Consider the following 18607-nt stretch of genomic DNA (forward strand, 5'->3'; position numbering starts at 1 on the left):
GTATGTTTTCTATATTGTAACCACCTACTTTCATGAATCGATTATCAATCCTAACATTCAAACGCCGTCGTTTTACCTCCGCTTAATTAAAAAACTGTCGTTTCGTGAGAGAGCTTTCACGGTGTTTCGGCGACCAAATACATTACGTGATATACGATCTCCGTGAAAGGTACGAAGAGCGCTCCTGAAAATTTATTCTTGGTAAGCAATTCGATTCTCTTTATGTCTCTGAAATACTCAAATCGTACCTTATCATTCTGGTTTTTTTTTATTTTTTCATATTATGATCTATGCGGCTGATCATGATCAGATCGTCTGATTAGCAATTTAGCCATCTCGTATTCACACAGTGAAAGTTATTTCCAGCCAAAGTCTGCGTTTTTATTCGCAGTCAAATTCAGTTTGCTCTAGATAAAAAATCCATGCTTGGAACTTTTTGTTTGATGATTGCTTTAGAAAGTGATTGGTGTTGGCTTTATTACAGTAATCAAGTCAATGGCGTCTTCTTCGGATTCATGGATGAGAGAATACAACGAGGCTTTAAAACTCGCTGAGGATATCAACGGCATGATGATATCTGAGAGGAGTAAATCTGCTGTCACAGGGCCTGATGCTCAGCGTCGTGCTTCAGCTATACGTAGAAAGATCACCATTTTCGGAACACGGTTAGATAGTCTGCAGTCTCTTCTTGCCAAAATCCATGGGAAGCCTATGTAAGTTCATTAAGCTTAATCTGATTGCTCCTTTACAAACCAGTTAAAGAGTTGTAAAGTGTTCATCTTTTTGACCTGTTGCAGTTCAGAGAAAGAGATGAACAGGCGTAAGGATATGATTGGGAACTTGAGATCGCAGGCAAATCAGATGGCGAATACTTTGAACATGTCGAACTTTGCTAATAGAGACAGCTTGCTTGGGTCAGAGATAAAGCCAGATGACACCTTGAGCAGAGTCAGTAGCATGGATAACCAAGGGATTGTTGGGTTTCAACGACAAGTTATGAGAGGTAAAAGCTGTTTTTAATCCTTATTACACGGATGTTGAGTTTTGTGTTAGTTTCTCTACGGAGTTTTTTTTTTTTTTTTTTTTTTTTGTGCGAGTTAGAACAAGATGAAGGACTTGAGAAGTTGGAGGAAACAGTGATGAGTACTAAACACATTGCTCTAGCTGTCAATGAGGAGCTTGGCTTGCAGACTAGGCTTATCGTATGTTGTCATCCGCTTTTCATTGGTTTTTGACTGCCTTGATTTGGGTTTCATTGTTGTAACGAAGCTGGGTTGTATGCAGGATGACTTAGACTACCATGTGGAGGTTACTGACTCTCGCTTACGGGTAATATATACTACCAACTCCCCAAATATTTCAGGAAAAATATTATTGGGAATCATGAGCAGAAGTGAATTGATTTCCTGATTCTAAGCTAATAACTTATATAGGCATTGATCTGTTCTCTGTGTGTGTTGTTTGTTAATACAGAGAGTGCAGAAGAACCTTGCTGTCATGAACAAGAATATGAGAAGCGGTTGTTCTTGTATGTCAATGCTCTTGTCAATGCTTGGGATCGTTGGTCTTGCTGTTGTAATATGGCTGCTAGTTAAGTATTTGTAATCTCAACATTACAGAACGTATAAGTTTCTCTCTTAGTTGACTTGCCACCTGTGTGAATGGTATCAGTAGGTGATTCGACATTTGTGCTTGTCCTTTTCGTTCCTCTTCTTTTGTGAGAACCCTTGAAATAATATTATATCATGTAGGCAGTTTTCACAACTGTTGTCTTCATTAAGATTTAAAGAACTGGTAGCAAATAACACGCAGACATAAGCATGTTTGTATCTTTAAAGAAGAAACTCGTCTGAATTCACAAATAAGATATGACCATCTGAGATTCTGAGCAGAGAAAGAATGAAGGGTTCAGATGAAAGAGGCTAGCACAAAACTTTTCATTATGGTCTGATTTGGTTAAAAGGCTGTTTTGTTTTCTTGTGGGAACTCAGTCTTCAAAATCTGCCGAGTTCTCTAGCAGATAGTTTGCAGCCAATTCCTCGTTACGGTCACACGCAAGGAAGGCTTCTATGACCAATGCTCTATCAAATCCCATTGCCTCAAGCTGATCAAAAAAGAGAGGCAAAGAGTTAGAATAGATGAGAAAATGATATTTCAGGTTGTTATAAAGGTGATGATGAACGTATGCATCTATGTGTGTACCCGTTGAATCGCTTCTTGCTCTGCAGGGGTAACATTGACTGCATGGGGCATTTCTTGCTCGGGTTGGTCAAGAATATCCATTTCCCTGAGAGTTTTGCACAACCAATAAGAGACATTCAGTCATGGTTCACATATAGACGCGACTTGCTTTAATCATACACAGATTTAGCGATTCAACCAGTGGGCCAGACCAAGAAAACGATATACAGACTATAGAGTGTACTCACCCATCAGAGCCTTCGTAGGGTTCGTTGATTAACTGAAGAAATTCGGCTTGGTTCTCTTGAATGAGCCTCAGAAGTTGGGGGTTCTGCTTTCCAAGCTCTTGAAGCATAGGCTGTAACAGAAAGAGAGATGAGATGTTCACAAAGGAATAAAAAAGGTCATGCAGGCTACTAGTTTCTGGAACCAAAAGCACTACAGAGAAAGGCAAAGGCTAGGTTACCTGCAGAATCTGGGGGTTGGAATTGACCATTGATCGTAATTGTTGGAACTAAAACAAAATGAATATACAACAAGATTAGTGTTATGAGGAAGCTGCATCAAATGATTAAAGCAAATATCATATAGGAGTAGGCTAGAATCCACGTCCCTGAAGGTGATGAAACAGGCTTCTAACAAATCATTCTATTTGATCTCACAGACGAAAAGAGGGGGTAAGGATAGAACGACAACCTGATCATTGCCTCTGAGGAAATCAAGCGTTCCAAGTTCTCCAGCACCAGCTTCTGCTTCCTAGAATAATACAAAAATTCACGGGAACTCAACTACAATAAACTCTTTTCGACGCACAAAAATACTAAGCTCTTACTTGAGGAAACAAATCCAAAGGAGATGAATTAGGTCCTCCAGAGGCAGGAGGAGCAGCAAGGTCTGCACCAGTTCCTACTCCCGATATTTGAACAGTTTCTCTTTCAGGAATCCCCTGAAAAATAAAACAAATTTCCGCAGTTACATTCCCTTATAACATCCACAGGACACTGATAGAGAGAAGGACATACAGAGTATAAATAATCCACTGCTCTCTCAGGGTTGTTATAAGCTGCACGAAGTGCACGAGTAACTGTTTCTTTGTCCCAGCTTCCTCCCCCCATTTCCATTATTTGTTGAACCATCTGCTCAGTACTACTGCCACTAGCTAAAGTTGAAGCAGCCTGAGCATTGGTGTCACTTTGTCCCCTACACATTTTTAAAGGTCATAGAGTTATCGTAAAATCCTCAAAATACAAAATTCAAGTCTGTTATGTCAAGAATAAAACTTACGCTGGTTGTTCTTGGGCAAGAGTGGAATTTGAAGCTGGCACAGGTATAGACTGGTTTGTCGACGCAGCTGCAGGCTGGTTTATAGGCACAAGTGTGTGTTAAATGAATCCAGATGATGATTACAATAACAACTAAAGAAGAAGGGGGCTGTTAAGAAAATTACCATAGCTGAAGATGTGGTAGATGTTGTCATGGAAGTAGGCTGTGAGATAGGAACAAAAATTTCCAGTGAGAACGCTGGACTGATCAAGTGATGGGCAACAACAAGAGAAAATAAGAAACACACTTACCTGAGCCGACGATGGACCAGCTGAACTTGCAGTTTTGCTCTATCAATTGCAAAAGAAAAGTAAAGTACTTTATGTAATTTTAAGTAAGAGGGAAGAATAATAATGCATGGATCTACCTAAGCTAGCACACATGTTATTCAGCTGTCATCCTTTAAACAGAATGCAAAAGATTCGAACCAATAAAAAAAGAGAACCTAAGCAAAAAACAAAATTGATAACAAAATAAAGTAAGTACCTTGCTCAGCATGACAACAAGAAAGCCTTCCTCGGTAACCTTGTTCTCCACCAAAGTAGTTTCATCCTTCAAAACCTTCCCATTGTGAATCAACAACTGCTGTCCACATGGATAGTTGTCTTTGCTCTGCGAATCCTCAATATTCTTTTTCACCGCCATTATCTTTCAAAAACCAAACACACAAACATAAGAACACATACACTCCACTCAACAAGACCAATCGAGAAACTTAAAATTCTGAATCTAGCTCTTCGTCGTTTATTTTACAATAAATTGGTACTGCAGCACGGAGATTTAGCGACTAGCGTCTCTTTATTACAAAACCTATCTAAAGTTACCGACTTCGTATAAAAAATTACACGTAGCAGATCTGAACGAAGGAGACAAATGACTGACCGTGTCGGTGGGCAGAACCCTGATTTCGAAATGGCTACCCTTGAGAGTCTTGACGGTTAGCTTCATGTCGATGGATTGAACCAGGCGGCGTCGGGAAAGTCCGGCGAGGGAGCGAGATTACAGAGTGAGACCTAAAAGAGCGTTCTTTCCAACTACTCTCTGCCAGAAAAAAAACAGTCGCAATCAACCGAGCGTTTCGGATTTTAAAACGCGGCAAGTGCAACCCACGTGCGATTCGCTGCAAGATGCTTCCAAATCCACGCGCATCGCACGTGACACACGCACTAACCTATACAAATATCTCTCGTATTTTCCTTTTTTCATTTTTCTTTCATTTTTCCAGTAATATTTAGTTACAAAAAATATCAAATTTCCGTGAAAACAAAATGCGAAATCCAAGATAGAATTTTTTAATTAGTTATTTAAGGGGTTGTCATAAAAAAAAAATACTATTTCAGTGAACTCCTAACTAATTTATTTTACAAAATAATTTTATTATTTTTGAGTATTTGCTATTTCAAGTCAAACTGAAATATTCATATTTATATTTATTTTACAAATGGACCAACAAAGGCCAAGCGTGAGATAACAGCAACACACGGGACTCTATTTTATAGTCGATTGATGATAAATCATTTTTTACAAATTCAAGATTCATGAAAAGTTTTTCAGAATCTTTGGTTGGATTTATTAAGCTCAGAAGTCACGGTCAGGGAAGAGAATCGGAGCAACAAGTGACCAGATGAAGAGACCAGCAGTGGCCCAGCTGGTCACAACACGAACCCACACAGACGGCCACCCGACATCAACCAGTTTACCACTTTCACCCACCGAGGTTGACCAACCAGTTAAGAGCATTGCAGAGTACATGCTCGCGAGGGAGAAGATGATGTGGAAGAATGCGTATGAGTATGTCACTGGCTTCTTCTGTTCTTTCTCTTCCTTCTCTTCTGCTTTCCCGTCTAGTGGTAGCAGAGGCTTCTCTGAACATTTTTAACAATAGCAAAACCCGTTAAAATACTTGCCAAGCAACTTCAGCACTCAAACAAGATTTTTTTTTGTGTGGAAACATACCTGCACGGGGAGAATCAGGAGAGGAGAGAAGTGTGGTGGAAGAACCTGCACGAACCGCAGAATAAACGACAGAGAGAACAGTTGTGAGCAACCCAATGGTCATGGTGCCTGTTGAAACAGCTTTGGAATGTTTGTGGAGACCATTGCATTCGTAATCTCGGGGCTCACTAGCAAGACCACTGTAACAGAGGTACATGCAGTAGAAAGATATAACTGATGCTGGTAAAATGCTTCCACCGACCTGCAAAACAAAGGTTCATTTGACTTCATTGAGGTCTAAAAGATGACATCAACAAGAAACTAAAGGTTTTAAAAGTCAAAAACTTACAGCGGGATGCAAAACCACAACAGCAAAGACGAATACAAATATCAAAGTCATGACAATGAAGAAAGTGTTGAGCCCACAATCGTGTCCAGATGGAGTAAACCAATGGAAGAGAAGTCCAGAGAAGACGAATGTTGCTAAGTAGCATACAAGCGAAACAACGAGTAACGCAGCATACCTATTTACAAAAACCTAGATTAGCAGTGGCATAATTAAATTAAGTCAAATGATTGAAAACATTTTCTACTAACCAGAACTGCTCGTCGTAGCCAACCCATGTGTCATTCCATCCATGAACGAAATCCAGAAGAAGCACAACTTGAACCAGAAGGAAAAATCCAGCACCAAACTTTGACATTGACTCTGAAACAAAGATAGTAAATTGATTCTCATTAGTTCCAAGTTAATCACTTCATCAGGAGCATATAAAGGAGATATGATGGCACTTTACCATAAAAGCTGATGACTTCATTAGGAACGAAGAACATTAATATAACCAAAATGAACCAGCAGATGACTTTCATCATCCAACCACCGTGGTGTATACCATCACGAGGGTCTTTCTGAGTCTTCACACCAATCATCATTACCGATAAAATCGAGAAAAACACGAAGTTCCCTAAGCTGACACGCAAGACAGCATCAGTCTCAAACCATTCCCGATCAGGTGTCTTGTGAAAATGGTTAATCCCTACACAAAAATGTCAATGATTAGCTCACTTTGAAGGGGGGGAATAAACAATACAAGGGCATAAGAAAGGGAAAAACTTACAAGGGAGCTTCTCCATGAGAGGAGCAGCAACCTCACGGAGAATCCATGAAACGATTAAAGAAAGTGCAAAGAGACCGCAGTAAGCGATCCTTGCGGAACGTCTGCTGATACTAGAAACAACAGTGCGGCAAGCATCGCATGCACAAGCAGCACAGCACGACGCGAGACAAGAAGCTGCCCACATCTTTTATTTTTCCCTCCTTCTCGAAGATCAAAGGGTTGATTTCAAATATAGAGCTGCTAGTATGAGAAGAAACACACAAATACATATCATCAAACAACCTTCTTCTTCTCCATCTAATCATTATCAACAAAATCCCTAATCTTCAAATAAGGTGACTTTTTCCACCAAATTGGAGACGGAATCAAAATTGAAATTCTAAACTTTACCCAAAGAAACTAGCTTTAGAGATCGGATTTGAGCTGTGCAAGAAAAAGGCATAAGCCCTAAAATCGAATCAAAATACCTTTGGATAACGATCGATCAAACCTTGAGAGCTTTTCCTCTCCTTGAAAAGTATAACAACCTCGGTGTTCCTTATGGTTCTCGCTGCTAACAAGGACTTGGTATTAATCAACGACGCCAATGTGATCACTTTTCATAATAAAAGCCCATTAATGGCCCAAGGCTTTTTAAAAAATATTTTTTTTTCTTATAAAAGGAGTGGAAGCTAAACACGAATAATCGTTTTTTTCCTCTTCTTTTTTCCTTTTGTTTTTTTGTAAATAAAATCCCTAAATTTCCGTCGAATGTAACGGAATTAATAAACCGCGTACGGCGTCATCCGGCTAATCGCCCCCCCCCCCCACCCCCGGCTCGAGCCATTCAAGCTAGGGAGGAGATTCATCTCTTCAATACGATATAGGAAACGTTTCCGGAGAATCATCGTCTAGCTACGGACTCATTTCGTGGTGGTCGGATTCGGCGTGTCGACGGACAGCAGCTTTTTTTTTTTTAATCTTCTTCTCCACCTCTTCCTCTTTCACCGGTTCGTTTTTAGAAGCCTTCACCTACTTTTGATCCTATTTCCTCAGCTATTGCCACGATATTCTGATTGTGTAATCCTTAGATTTTGATCGCCTCATTTCCTCGAATCACTCTTTATCCAAATGTTCATTGACGACCGCTCGTTGTTTTGATCGATGCGATGGATCCAAGCTTGGTTTGTTGTACCTTTGACGCTAATTCAAAAGACTAATCTCGTTTCGAAATTGGTTAATCTCCTGGCGAGATAGATCATAGATTTGAATACGTTGCTCTATAAATGGCTTATGATTGAGAATCTGATTGGATCTTCTCTGTCATTGTGTCAATATTGCAGGTCTGGTTATCAAAGCCATGGCTCTTGATGGGATTGTTGTATCTTCACCATCGAGGAGAACGCAGTCTCTAAAGAGGCAGTGGGAAGATTTGGGCAGCTGCTCCACGGTTATCAAGAGGCATCGATATCTCTTAACAGCTTTGGTGCTTTTGGCCTTTCTCTGCACTGTTTATCTATACTTTGCTGTCACTCTAGGCGCTAGGCACTTGTCGTGCTCTGGCTTGACCGGTAAAGAGAAGGCAATGTGTCAATTACAACATGTCCAGGCTCTCTCCAAAGGGAAGCTGAAAGTTTTCTAGAGTGTGTCATCGAGAGCCAAAGCTGAGAAAGCGCAACATGATTGCTCTCTTGCCCTACTACATTCTTTTTTTTTTTTGTGATTCTATTGTGACATTTGTGTGTATTATATTATTACTTTGTGAAAATACCAGAGATTTATAATCGAAACATAATTCATTTTTGTTCATTAATGAAAAATTAAAGGAAGTTTCTTACAGGTTTCTTACACTTATTGACCTTAGTGTTCCCCAATGACTATGTTTTCTTGATTTGCATGGCTTGAGAAGCCTTCATGATCTTCTTCATTGTTTATGAAATGTAGTTTTAGATCTTCAGGTGATGAACGGATCCTCTCCAGCTCAATCGAAACCTCTCTCATGTTTGGCCGCTTCCTTCCTTTCCGGCTTAGACACCTTCCAGCGAGTTCTGCGACTGCCATCACTTGGTCCAGCTTGCTTTCCTCTTTGATCCGATCATCAATGATGTCGACCACTCTGTTTTCTTTCATGGCCTCAATGAAATAAGTTGCTAAGCTCTTTCCTTCTTCAGACCGGACACGAGACAGTGGTTTTTCTCCGGTTATGAGCTCCACCAAGACAACCCCGAAGCTGTATACATCACTCTTGTCAGTATATTGGCTTGATAGGAAGTACTCTGGATCCATATATCCGAAAGTGCCTGCAACTAGCGTTGTCAAGTGAGTTTGATCTACTGTTACCGATCTTGAAGTTCCGAAATCAGAAACCTTGGCTCGGTATTTCTCATCCAATAGTATATTAGTAGTCTTGATATCTCTGTGGTATATTGGAAACGATGAAGCTGAGTGCATGTATGCAAGTGCTCCAGCAATCTCCACGGCTATGCCAAGACGCACTTCCCAAGTCGTGTTGTAATCATCAGATTCATCATGAAGACGCTTGAACAGATCTCCATTGGGAATATATTCGTAAACCAAAACCGGAACTTCTGTCTCCAAGCAACATCCCAATAGTTTCACAATGTTCCTGTGGTTTACCTGTGAGAGAAGGACGACCTCATTGATGAAACTATCCAGCTTATCTTCATCCACAAGTTTTGACTTTTTAACCGCAACGATCCTGCCATCCACCAGCATTCCTTTGTACACAGTTCCTTGACCGCCTTGCCCAAGCACCCTCTTCACGCTGAAGTTATCAGTGGCTTTCTCCAATTCTTTTGAGCTAAATATCCTCGACATATCTACATTTCCATCATCTGTAGTAGTTAGTTGTTGTTTCAACAACAAGCCTCCATTACGTTTGAAGAACTTCCTCCCACGAATGATCCTCCTTCGCTTCCTTATAAGTATGAACAACCAAAAGATCCCACCAACTAAAAACATTAGTCCCAACACACCAATTAGAACCCCTGCAGCATAAAAGGAAACACATAAGTAACACTACTTTCTCTTCAGCCTTGTAATCTACAAGATGCATTGGAACTCACCTCCAAGCAGGAAGGATTTGCCCGGCTTGGTTATCACGGGCTTGGGCTTGCACGTGTACATCGATCCGCGCATGTTCTCACAAATGCCTTCTTTACAGACACCGGGTTCTTTGCACATATCAGCTTCTACACAACCCCCTCGAAGGTACGGATTCCCTGTGAAGCCAATGGGGCAATAGCAGTTCCTATAACTCATCTCGTTAAAGTAACCATACTCACAAAGACATCTCGTATCAGAGTCGTAAGAGCCGTAATGGGTCCAATTTCTGCAACCTAAGGGGTTGTTTCTAAACTGAGAATCCGAAGTATCAAAGTACCAGCCTAGCTCCACCTCCGCGTAGCCACCAGCGTGGAACTGTTCTGGTGCAGTGACATTTGAGGGTGAGTATCTTTTGTCATTCAAGAAGGCAACTCTGCAGCCTTCTCCTCCTGTGGGATCTATATCCACACCTATGACTTGTGGACGGTCCAGTGGTATCCTTGTCTGGCAGCATTTGTAGCCGTCACAGATTGAGTCTGTTACTTGTTGACCACTCTTGCTTTCTATACAGCTCGATTCACAACCCAAGATCTCTGAGTCGATACCCGTCATCAAGGCCTTTGTACCGCAGCCAACCGCCACAAGGCGGTTGTTATCTGTGATGAAGTAAGGGCTGCCTTTGCCTGTGACGTTCAAATCTGGTCGGGACTTTTTGAGTCCTTGACTAGTGTTACTAGAACAATCCAAAGAAGTCACAGGACCTTTGATGAGAACCACTCCGTATGGTTTATCTCCATCTGGAAGAGAGATGTTGACCACTTCAGTATTGATCCGTGAGAGGAACGGAACGGTTGTTCGGGAAGTGGTGGCGTTGCAGACAACCTCGTACCAGTTGTTGAGATAGCAATCCTTGCCGCCGATTCCAAAAGGGAACGGGATCGAGACTCCTCCACATGTTTTGTTACAAGAAGTTGGAGAGTTACCATTTTGAGATGTTGCTGCTGATGAGCCATTGATGAGCAAAGTAAGGGCAGATGCTAGAATACATATGAAGTTGTAAGTCTTTCTCTTCATAATTCCTTTTTTTTTTGTTTCTTGATTTGATCAATCTCAGTATTCAAGAACCAATAAGTTTAGAAAGAAGTGTGAAGGAATGTACAAAGCATTCAAAAACAGGTCAACATGCCATGAGGGCTTATATAATGAATTAATAACAGAAGGTTGGATTATAAGAATCCAGTCTTTATTCTCCCTACCATATGAAAGTACTCAAAGTAGACCGAACCTATTATATACATTTGACCATCGTCACCATGTTCATTCAGGATACAAAACAACGTTGACCAGTAAAATGTTAACTAAAAAGTCAATGTATACATGACCAGTCAAATGTAATCAAGGTAGTGGCCATGGCCGTCACATGGATAATGAATTGATAACGTGAATACTCCATAATGCTTAATGCAACATGAAAATAAATATGTGTGCGTTATTACATAAATCAAATTTTTTTTTTCATCATGAGGGTTTTATTATACATTTGTAGTGTTTTTAAGTCGATGATCATCACCATGTACGTAGAGGAACCAGAGGCTCAGCATCAGACGTTGGAGATGCACTACTAAAGATGGAAGCTGGAGCAGTCACCTCAAAGTCCCAACTCTCATCAACGTTAAGTTGCATGGTTTCATCCTCTTCGTCATCGTCTTCCTCAATATGAACCTCTGAATCATGAGTTGCTGAACGAATCTTCTCCAGCTCAATCCAAGCCTCTTTCATGTTTGGCCTCTTCTTCCCTTTTCGGTTTAAACATCTCCTAGCTAGTTTCGCCACTGCCATCACTTGGTCCAGATTGCTTTCATCTTTGATCCGAACGTCAACTATGTTCAGAACTTTGTTCTCTTTCACGGTGTTGACAAAATGAGCTGCAAAGCCTCTGTTGTCATCAGACAAGACACGTGAGGACGGCTTATCTCCGGTCAAAAGCTCCACAAGGACGATTCCGAAACTATAAACATCACTTTTCTCTGTAAACTTGCTCGATTGAAAATACTCTGGATCCACATATCCAAAAGTACCAGCAACCTGAGTCGTCAAGTGAGTTTGATCTATGGTTACGGATCTCGAAGTTCCAAAATCCGACACCTTAACTCTGTATTTCTCATCTAATAGTATATTAGTAGTCTTGATATCTCTATGATATATAGGGAAAGATGCAGCAGAGTGCAAGTACGACAAAGCTCCTGCAATATCTACAGAAATGTGAAGACGCACTTCCCAAGTCATCTTGAAATCATCAGACTCATCACGAAGACGCTTGCATAAGTCTCCATTTGGAAGAAACTCATAGACCAAGATCGGAACTTCCGTCTCAAGACAACATCCCAAGAGTTTCACAATGTTTCTGTGGTTGATTTGTGCGAGAACAACGACTTCATTGATGAACTCCTCTACCTTGTCTTCATCCATGGCTTTTGATCTCTTCACTGCCACGATTGTGCCGTCAACTAGCATACCCTTGTACACAGTCCCCTGACCTCCTTGCCCAAGAATACGATTCTTGTTAAAGTTATCAGTAGCTTTCTCCAACTCGTTCGAGCTAAATATCCTGGACATCTCTACATTTCCTTCTTTTCTAGCTAACTGTTGTTTCAACAACATGCCTCCATTACGTCTGAAGAACTTCCTCATTCGGTTAATCCTCCTCCTCTTCTTAACATACTTATACAACCCGAAAACTCCAATGGCGAAAAGCAATAGTGCCGAACCTATAAGAACACCTATACCAACAACAAAATACTAAAATGTAAAGAAACAAAACGCTCAAGAATAGTAACTCAAGTTGACTGTTACCTTGAATCACTGGCTTGAGTTGTTCTGGTTTCCTGGGCTCACATTCAAACCAACCGGGCCTGTTCACGCAACTTTGGTCTTTACACTTTTTGCGTCCTTCTTCTAGTTTACATTCATCAATGTCTGCATATTTTGTACATAGTTAGCAACAATCTTATTGATCACACAAAATAGGATAAGATTTTAAAAAAAAAACACCAATATCTTACCTACACAACCACCTGGAAGGAATGGGTTCCCTGTGTAACCCATAGAGTTACAATAGCAGTTTCTATAGCTGAATCCATAGAAGTAGCCGTACGAGCAAATGCAACTCGTTTCGCTCGAGTAGCCGCCATTTTGTGATGGATCTGACACATTCAGACAACCAACAGGGTTTGGAACACGTGTATCAGAAGTATCAAAGTACCATCCTAGCTCGACCACCGCGTACCCATCACTATGAAACTGTTCTGGCTCTGTAACATTCACGCTAGAATACTTCTCGCTTGTAAGAAAAGCAACATTGCATCCTCCTTCTCTTGTGTTGTTGTTACCTTCAGGGATCTCCAAATCAACTCCTAGAACTTGCGGCTCCCCTTCTGGTATCCTTGTCTGACAACACTTGTCACCACTGCAAATCTTGTTTCTGACTTCTTGGCTACTATTTCTTTCGTTACAGGTTGATTTGCAACCGATGATCTGCGATTTGATATCCGTCATAACCGCCTTGGCATTGCAACCAACCGCCACGAGTTGGTTCTTGTCCGTGAAGAAATAAGGGCTGCCTTGGCCGGTGGCACTCAAAGGCGGCGGTGTAAGCGGCTGAGATGATCCTGTAGAACAACCAGAGGAAGTCACGGGACCTTTGATGTGAACAACTCCATAAGAATAGTACACGTGATCGTCTGGAAGATAGATGTTCACCAATTCTCTGTTGATCCTTGAGAGAACCGGAACAGAGTTGCTTTTACAGACAGCCTCGTACCACGGGTTTAGATAGCAGTCTTTCCCTACACCAAACGGAAATGGAATTGATAGTCCTCCGCAGACTCTGTTACACGGATCTGGAGGTTTTCTTGATGATGAGACGCCATTGATGAACAGAGAGGTCACTAGTATAATAACAACTAGGAGGCTGTGAGTCTTTGTCATCATACTGATTATGTTCTTGTGTTTCTCTACTTGGTCTGATCTTCTAAAAATCTTCTAGTATTGTGAAAATGGAAGGGAGAAAAGGAATCAAGATTCAGCATTGTCGGAGGAGATGAGATTACATGAAATGCGTGGAGAGAGATGCAAAAAAAGAGTTGACCGGATTAGTATGATTAACCATGCTAAAATGGCAATGATATGGCTAGTTGATAGATCACGTGGACTTTCTTAGTTTTGGACCAATCAAAACCAGCATGAAAGTCAAATATCTAAGTTGAATTTATATCCGAGTAATAAATAAAATACCAGTCGACAAAATATCAAATAATAAGGCGACGTGGCAAACGGTAGATGACGTGGATGTTGTGTAGATCCCATTTTTTAGAAAGATCCTTATCTGGCCCTGGCCCACATGAATGAGAGTGAGAGATGGATCATTGTGGCTAGCGCGACAGAACCAAAAAAAAAAAACAAAAGTTGTGGCACGCATTATAAAACTTAGTTACTATAACTCTAGCAACGTGTTGAATCATCTTTAACCGGTTCAAATCAGTTGATTAATTATCTTGATCTCCATGGCTTGGTCCTCTTCATTGTCGGTATTTATATGACCCTCTAAATCCTCATGTGATAAACGGATCCTCTCCAGCTCAATTGAAACCTCTCTCATGTTTGGCCGCTTCCTACCTTTTCGGCTTAGACACCTTCGAGCTAGTTTTGCGACTGCCATCACTTGGTCCAGCTTGCTTTCCTCTTTGATCCGATCATCAACGATGTCAAACACTCTGTTTTCTTTAATGGCCTCAAGAAAATCAGCTGCCAATCCTCTTCCTTCTTCAGACCGGACACGAGTCAATGGTTTTTCTCCGGTTATGAGCTCCACAAGTACAACCCCAAAACTATAAACATCGCTCTTGTCAGTATATTGGCTCGACAAGAAGTATTCTGGATCCATGTACCCAAAAGTGCCTGCAACTAGTGTTGTCAAGTGAGTTTGATCTACTGTTACCGATCTCGAAGTTCCAAAATCAGACACCTTGGCTCTGTACTTCTCGTCCAACAGTATATTGGTAGTCTTGATATCTCTATGGTATATCGGAAACGATGAAGCTGAGTGCATGTATGAAAGTGCTCCCGCTATCTCTATAGCTATGCGAAGATGCACTTCCCAAGTCATGTTGTAATCATCTGATTCATCATGAAGACGCTGGTACAGATCTCCATTGGGAATATATTCGTAAACCAGGATCGGAACTTCTGTCTCCAAGCAACATCCCAAGAGTTTCACAATGTTTCTGTGGTTTATCTGTGAGAGAAGTGCGACTTCGTTGATGAACTCTTGCATCTTGTCTTCGTCCACAAGTTTCGATCTTTTAACCGCAACGATCCTCCCATCCACCAGCATTCCTTTGTACACTGTGCCCTGACCTCCTTTCCCAAGGACTCTGTTCACGCTGAAGTTATCCGTGGCTTTCTTCAATTCCTTTGAGCTAAAGATCCTCGACATTTCTACATTCCCCTCCTTAGTGGTGGTTAGTTGCTGTTTCAACAGCAAGCCTCCGTTACGTTTAAAGAACTTCTTGCTGCGGATGATCTTCCTTCGCTTTTTCACGAGTTTGTACAGCCCCAAGACTCCGAGGACGAACAACAACACTCCTAGACCTATAAGAACACCTACACCAACGAAGAAAGTAAACTACTTGTAGTAGTCTCGTAGATGCTTACTTTAACTTACCTTGAAGTACAGAGGTCTTTTGAGGCTTGGTTACTTTGGGATCACAGCTATATGATCCAGGCCAGTTCACACAAGTCCTTTCTCCACAACTGTTGTGTCCTTTGCATTCATCTATGTCTACACACATAGTAATTAATGACTTGATCAATGGTCAAAGCATGAAAAAAAAGTTAAGAAGAAACGTTCACTTTTACCTATGCAGCCATGTTTAACGTATGGGTTCCCTGTGTAGCCATTATTGCAATAACAGTTCCTATAACTCATCCCAGAGAAGTACTGATACTCGCAACCGCATTTATCAAAGGACGTGTAAGAACTGAAACGAGTCATATTTCTACAACCTAAGGGACTCCTAAAGCAAGAATCCGAAGTACCAAAGTACCATCCTAGCTCTACCAACGCATACCCCAACGAATGAAACTGTTCTGGCGCTGTTACATTCTTCGGCGAGTACCTCTGGTTAGTCAAGAAGGCAACTCTGCACCCTTCTCCTCCTGTGACATCTATATTCACACCTATGACTTGTGGACGTTCTAATGGTATCCTTGCCTGACAACATCTGTAACCATCGCAGACCGAGTTTGTTACTTGCTGACTACGTTTACTGTCTTGGCAGCTCGATTCACAACCTATCATCTCTGATTCTATATCTGTAAGAGACGCCTTGGCACCGCAACCAACCGCCACCAGACGGTTTTGGTCGGTGAGAAAATATGGACTGCCTCTTCCCGTGACATTCAAACCTGGCGTTGACTTTATCAGTCCTTGACTAGAGCAGCCCAAAGAAGTCACGGGACCTTTGATGTGAACCACTCCGTATGGTTTATTACCGTCTGGGAGAGAGATGTTCACCACTTCGGTTTTGATCCGTGAGAGGAACGGTACGGTGGTGTTACAGACAACCTCGTACCAGTTGTTGAGATAGCAGTCTTTCTCGCCTATTCCGAAAGGGAACGGTATCGAGATTCCTCCACAGGTTCTAATGCAGGAAGTTGAAGAGTTACCTTCTGGACGTGGAGGTGGTGGTGTTGCTGCTGAGGATGAGCCAGTGATGAGCTGCAGAGTTAGGACATAAACTACAGTACATAGAAAGTTGTAAGAAGCTGTCTTCATACTTGTTTTTGATTCCAATGGATATTTTTTTAATGTAAATAAAGAGATCTTTGAGATATCCTAATTAATAAGAAGTCCACTAACGCATTCAAAGAAGTTTGAATATAGACGCGTGAAGTGTTTTCAACCAGAAAAAAAAAGTCAACTCCGTTTGGCCCTCTTTCATTTCAATCATTGTCTTTCTGCAGACCGTTGACTTTTCCACTTAATGTGTATTCCCACCGGTGTTCGAAAATTAGACGGAAGGTCTTTAAGAAACCGGTGAAAACGCTAACCAAACTGATTCTTCAGTCTAGGAATATCCCATGAACACTATGGTCTATGGTCTATGGTCTATGGTCTATGGTCTTGTGTTGAGTGTTATCCAAGTATGTGATTCTAGCTTCACAATCGCGGCTTTGCTCGTGGGTGCCCAAATAAAACAGCGCAACGTTCGTTACTAAAACGTCAAGTTGTCTGAGTACTGTTATTACCTATCAGCAAGGAGCTCCAATTTAGGTTAGCATTTAGTAATAGACACCGTAGTCACCAAGCCCGTCTAGCTCAGTTGGTAGAGCGCAAGGCTCTTAACCTTGTGGTCGTGGGTTCGAGCCCCACGGTGGGCGTATTGTCTTTTTTTTAATGTCAGCCAATTGCGTTTTTTCCCCTAACCTTGTCGGTTTTTCCCCACGGTGGGTGATGTTGGAGGATGAATCGGCTACAAGAACGCTCCAAGAATCTCGAACAATCATCTCTAATGGTGTCATCATCGTCTCCTCGTTATAAACCTGGACCTGTGAGTCTCGAATCCTCTCCTGTTCCATAGAGACTTCCCTCATATCATATTAGGCCGTTTCTTACCGTTCCAGTTCAGACACCTCCTCGTAAGGTTTGCCACACCAGTGACTTGTTCCATGTTGCAGCTATCTTTGATTCGGGCATGGATAATGTCTAAGAGCTTAGTTTCTTGCGTCGCAAGAATAAAATAAGTTGCTAAAATTCTATTCTTTTCAGACCTCAAGTGGGAAACTGGTTTTTCTTCAGTGATGAACTCCACGAGCACGACTCGAAGCTGTAAACATCGCTCTTGTCCGTAAACTGGCTAGACTGGAAATACTTTGGATCCACATGCTGATGAAAACCTCTCCCTCTTGTGCTGTAGGAACCACGTCCACGTCCTCTTCGACCACCACGACCTCGAGAGGAGTAGTAGTTGCCTTGCTGATTTGTACGGACAGTCGGAAAGGCCAGATGAGGGGTGACTTCTTGACCACTGTTGTAACCTTGAAGTCTATCATCGAATGCTACCAGACGCGGAAAGATAGATTCAAACGTTGGATGTGGAACAATATCTATAGAGCCTTCATAGTCACGTCCCAAACCTCGAAGAGCCGAGAAGATCTTCATGGCTTCCGTCATAGGAGCACCAATAGAGGCAAGTTGATCACTCAGAGATTTGACCTCTTGAAGAAAGTCGAACATCTTCTTTCCACCTTTTGACAAAGTTTGCATCTTGTGTTGAAGTTCGAACAGGCGAGAGTTGGAGGGTCTGTTGAAGTGAGTCTCCAGCGTGGACCAGATCTCACTTGCTGTTGTGCAGTTCACCACCATGGATTGAAGAGTATTTGTGATAGATCCAAGAAGCCATGACTGAACAACTTGGTCGGTTTGAAACCACAGCTCATGGTCAGGGTTTGGAACCGGGGTAGATGTGCCATGAATGGTTGGAGCCATGATGGTGGTAACTGGTTGTGGGATGGTACCGGTGACAAAGCCAAACAGCCGTTGACCGCTAAGAAAAGACTGAAACTGACGTTTCCAAAAGAAGAAGTTTTGCTCATTGAGCTTTACGTTAACGCAGTGGATAATATTTAAGCGAGGAGGGTCATAAGGCTCAAGATCCATGGTGGAACCGTGTGCTCTGATACCATGAACGCGTGAGCTAACAAAGATAGGTTTATGAACTTTCTTTTATTACTTTGAACCTTAAGTCTCTTACAATGATTACAATTGCTTTATATAGAGAACTTAGACTAGGGTTTTGCTCTTAGGCTACTTCGTCCCCTAGTGCTGCATAACGGTTTTGGACTAAGACAACATGTGCTTGACCAGCTGGCTTGTCCTGTTGCTTTTGCTTTCCGTATTTACCAACTTGATCTTTAACTTTGTACTTTGTTTTGTCTTGTTTGCA

The 18607-nt window shown here is 41.6% G+C and overlaps 6 protein-coding genes, 1 long non-coding RNA gene, 1 other non-coding gene and 1 pseudogene across 11 annotated transcripts; 4 read left to right on the plus strand and 5 right to left on the minus strand.

The window, feature by feature from the left end:
* Positions 1–81: 81 nt before the first annotated feature.
* On the plus strand, positions 82–1764 carry LOC106415957 (syntaxin-51). The gene is made up of 6 exons (XM_013856770.3): positions 82–201; positions 485–713; positions 798–1003; positions 1102–1202; positions 1285–1329; positions 1474–1764. The coding sequence occupies exons 2-6, from the start codon at positions 496–498 to the stop codon at positions 1603–1605; spliced, it is 702 nt and encodes a 233-aa protein (XP_013712224.1). The 5' UTR covers positions 82–201; positions 485–495; the 3' UTR covers positions 1606–1764.
* LOC106415956 (probable ubiquitin receptor RAD23a) lies at positions 1756–4611 on the minus strand. Its single transcript, XM_013856769.3, has 12 exons — positions 4387–4611; positions 3991–4152; positions 3756–3794; positions 3629–3667; positions 3466–3539; positions 3204–3381; positions 3014–3127; positions 2878–2937; positions 2648–2695; positions 2430–2539; positions 2203–2287; positions 1756–2104 (listed from the first exon to the last, which is right to left on the minus strand). Exons 1-12 carry the CDS (start codon positions 4450–4452, stop codon positions 1988–1990), a joined length of 1092 nt encoding a protein of 363 aa, XP_013712223.1. The 5' UTR covers positions 4453–4611; the 3' UTR covers positions 1756–1987.
* A 297-nt stretch (positions 4612–4908) lies between these two features.
* On the minus strand, positions 4909–7152 carry LOC106415867 (probable serine incorporator). Of its 2 annotated transcripts, none has more exons than XM_013856678.3 (7): positions 7025–7152; positions 6558–6794; positions 6237–6476; positions 6037–6148; positions 5789–5963; positions 5461–5701; positions 4909–5369 (listed from the first exon to the last, which is right to left on the minus strand). In XM_013856678.3, exons 2-7 carry the CDS (start codon positions 6739–6741, stop codon positions 5083–5085), a joined length of 1239 nt encoding a protein of 412 aa, XP_013712132.1. In that variant the 5' UTR covers positions 6742–6794; positions 7025–7152; the 3' UTR covers positions 4909–5082. The 2 variants fall into 2 exon arrangements, with proteins under 2 accessions (XP_013712132.1, XP_013712133.1); XM_013856679.3 differs by having other exon boundaries at positions 6558–6797; positions 7025–7128.
* Positions 7153–7288: 136 nt separating this feature from the next.
* On the plus strand, positions 7289–8373 carry LOC106413731. Of its 3 annotated transcripts, none has more exons than XM_022708331.2 (2): positions 7289–7720; positions 7880–8373. In XM_022708331.2, exon 2 carries the CDS (start codon positions 7897–7899, stop codon positions 8176–8178), a length of 282 nt encoding a protein of 93 aa, XP_022564052.1. In that variant the 5' UTR covers positions 7289–7720; positions 7880–7896; the 3' UTR covers positions 8179–8373. The 3 variants fall into 3 exon arrangements, with proteins under 3 accessions (XP_022564052.1, XP_013709929.1, XP_013709928.1); XM_013854475.3 differs by having other exon boundaries at positions 7306–7546; XM_013854474.3 differs by having other exon boundaries at positions 7543–7772.
* Positions 8241–10839, minus strand: LOC106413573 (annotated as a pseudogene).
* Positions 10840–11038: 199 nt separating this feature from the next.
* LOC106412155 (wall-associated receptor kinase-like 4) lies at positions 11039–13623 on the minus strand. The gene is made up of 3 exons (XM_013853048.3): positions 12665–13623; positions 12456–12578; positions 11039–12382 (listed from the first exon to the last, which is right to left on the minus strand). The coding sequence occupies exons 1-3, from the start codon at positions 13590–13592 to the stop codon at positions 11169–11171; spliced, it is 2265 nt and encodes a 754-aa protein (XP_013708502.2). The 5' UTR covers positions 13593–13623; the 3' UTR covers positions 11039–11168.
* Positions 12831–13907, plus strand: LOC125591283. Its single transcript, XR_007327238.1, has 2 exons — positions 12831–13039; positions 13117–13907. It is a non-coding gene; the product is annotated as an uncharacterized LOC125591283 (long non-coding RNA).
* On the minus strand, positions 13845–16573 carry LOC106412156 (wall-associated receptor kinase-like 5). The gene is made up of 3 exons (XM_013853049.3): positions 15519–16573; positions 15325–15441; positions 13845–15263 (listed from the first exon to the last, which is right to left on the minus strand). The coding sequence occupies exons 1-3, from the start codon at positions 16435–16437 to the stop codon at positions 14134–14136; spliced, it is 2166 nt and encodes a 721-aa protein (XP_013708503.1). The 5' UTR covers positions 16438–16573; the 3' UTR covers positions 13845–14133.
* Positions 16574–16969: 396 nt separating this feature from the next.
* On the plus strand, positions 16970–17042 carry TRNAK-CUU. The gene has a single exon. It is a non-coding gene; the product is annotated as a tRNA-Lys (tRNA).
* The last annotated feature ends 1565 nt before the right edge of the window (positions 17043–18607 follow it).

This window comes from Brassica napus, chromosome C8 (genome assembly GCF_020379485.1).
Source record: "Brassica napus cultivar Da-Ae chromosome C8, Da-Ae, whole genome shotgun sequence".
In the NCBI taxonomy this organism is placed as follows: Eukaryota; Viridiplantae; Streptophyta; class Magnoliopsida; order Brassicales; family Brassicaceae; genus Brassica; species Brassica napus.